General features: G+C 56.0%; 1 protein-coding gene across 1 annotated transcript; it reads left to right on the top strand.

Annotated features, from left to right (window-relative positions):
- Positions 1 to 292: 292 nt before the first annotated feature.
- LOC136473173 (protein MIZU-KUSSEI 1-like) lies at positions 293 to 1,355 on the top strand. Its single transcript, XM_066470854.1, has one exon. The coding sequence runs from the start codon at positions 476 to 478 to the stop codon at positions 1,286 to 1,288; it is 813 nt and encodes a 270-aa protein (XP_066326951.1). The 5' UTR covers positions 293 to 475; the 3' UTR covers positions 1,289 to 1,355.
- The last annotated feature ends 312 nt before the right edge of the window (positions 1,356 to 1,667 follow it).

The following is a 1,667-nucleotide window of genomic DNA, read 5'->3' as shown; positions in this document are numbered from 1 at the left end:
CTGCATGTGCCCAACGATGGTCAGTGAGCTGTGCCCTCCAACTCCAGCAATAGGTTTCGCAGTACAGAGTTAACGCCTTCAGTGACTCACTGACTTGATCTACAGTCTCATCGATCATCACTGAAAAAGAAAGCCGAGAAAGTTTGTCCAACTTCCTCTTCCAGCTAATAAAAGCATTGAACCGTACAGTTTATGGTTTCTGAACATCTGTCCTTGTTGCAGTTGACTGGTTTCCATGTACTACGAACCAGACAGATCACAATATCACATAGTAGTCTGTCAGCCCAAAACCTGTGTCGTTCAATTGAGAATTGAGATCAAGATTAGGCCAAATCCCAAAGCGCTCTCCTTCGTCCTTCCTCGTCACAACTTATAACGAGGTGGCCGATCGACTTCTTCCCCCCTTGCTCGCAGGCTCGGGGCTCCATCAGCTTGACGGTGGACCAAATCCACCGGAATCAATCAATCCAAGCCGATGCCATCTCTTATCGACTACAGCCCGGCCGCGCTGCGGTCGCTGCTCCGGCCGTCCAGCGATGAGCGTCGGACGAAGCTGTCCGGGGCGGCGGCGGGTGCCGGGGCCGGGGCCGGTGCCGGCGGCGTCTTGGGGCTCTTCAAGATGTTCAAGCTTCTGCCCGTGCTCACCACGGGCTGCAAGATGGCCGCGATGCTGGGGCGGCACCACAACCACCGGCCGGCCCTCCTAGCGGACCACGCGCCGACGGTGACGCTGTTCGGGCACCGGCGCGGGCGGCTGAGCCTGGCCATCCACGAGGACACGCGGTGCCCGCCGGCGTTCCTCATCGAGCTGCCCATGCTGGCGGCCGCGCTGCACCGAGAGATGGCCACGGGCACCGTGCGCCTGGCGCTCGAGAGCGACACCGCCCGCGGCGTGGGTTCAAGTTCAAGGCGGAGGCGACCGCTGTTGGAGGAGTACGTCTGGGCGGTCTACTGCAACGGGCGCAGCGCCGGGTACGCCATCCGCCGGAAGGACGCGTCCGACGACGAGCGCCACGTCCTGCGCCTGCTCCGCGGCGTGTCCATGGGCGCCGGGGTGCTGCCACCGCCGCCCGACGAGAGGGCGGGAGCGGCAGCACGCGCCACGCCTGGCAGCGCTTGCCCCGATGGCGAGCTCACCTACATGCGCGCCCGCGTGGAACGCGTCGTCGGGTCCAAAGACTCTGAGGCGTTCTACATGATCAACCCCGACGATGGCAGCGGCAACGCCGCTGCCCGCGGCGGCGATAGCGCGCCGGAGCTGAGCGTTTTCTTTGTGAGGAACAAGTGAGAGTATGAGTGTTCACACTAGTACGTACGTATCCATAAATATACACTCTACTTTTGTTTGTGAATAATATAACGCGTGTACATGTACATATGCTGTGTTCAAACAGCCATGATGCATTACCTTAAATGAATTAATCAATCAATTAACGCATGTACCGATGTACTAGTTAACTCCTTCGTTCCAAATTATAAATCACTTTAACTTTTTAGGTATATCTATTTTATTATACATCTAAATATAATAATATATCTAGATACGTAGCAAAACGAATGAAAAAAAAAGTTAAAGCGATTTACGAATGGCATCAATTACCGCGCGAGTGAGATGGTAGCGTGCTGATCAATATTATCCGGCAAAAGGTTCTTTGCGGTAATGTAGC

Source organism: Miscanthus floridulus, chromosome 8, assembly GCF_019320115.1.
Source record: "Miscanthus floridulus cultivar M001 chromosome 8, ASM1932011v1, whole genome shotgun sequence".
NCBI lineage: Eukaryota > Viridiplantae > Streptophyta > Magnoliopsida > Poales > Poaceae > Miscanthus > Miscanthus floridulus.
The sequence above is the reverse complement of the archived record's forward strand: the minus strand, read 5'-3'. Positions and strand labels throughout refer to the sequence as shown.

Excerpts from the sequence above, each read along its gene's own strand:
- LOC136473173 (XM_066470854.1), top strand. The coding sequence starts at position 476 with ATGCCATCTCTTATCGACTACAGCCCGGCCGCGCTGCGGTCGCTGCTC.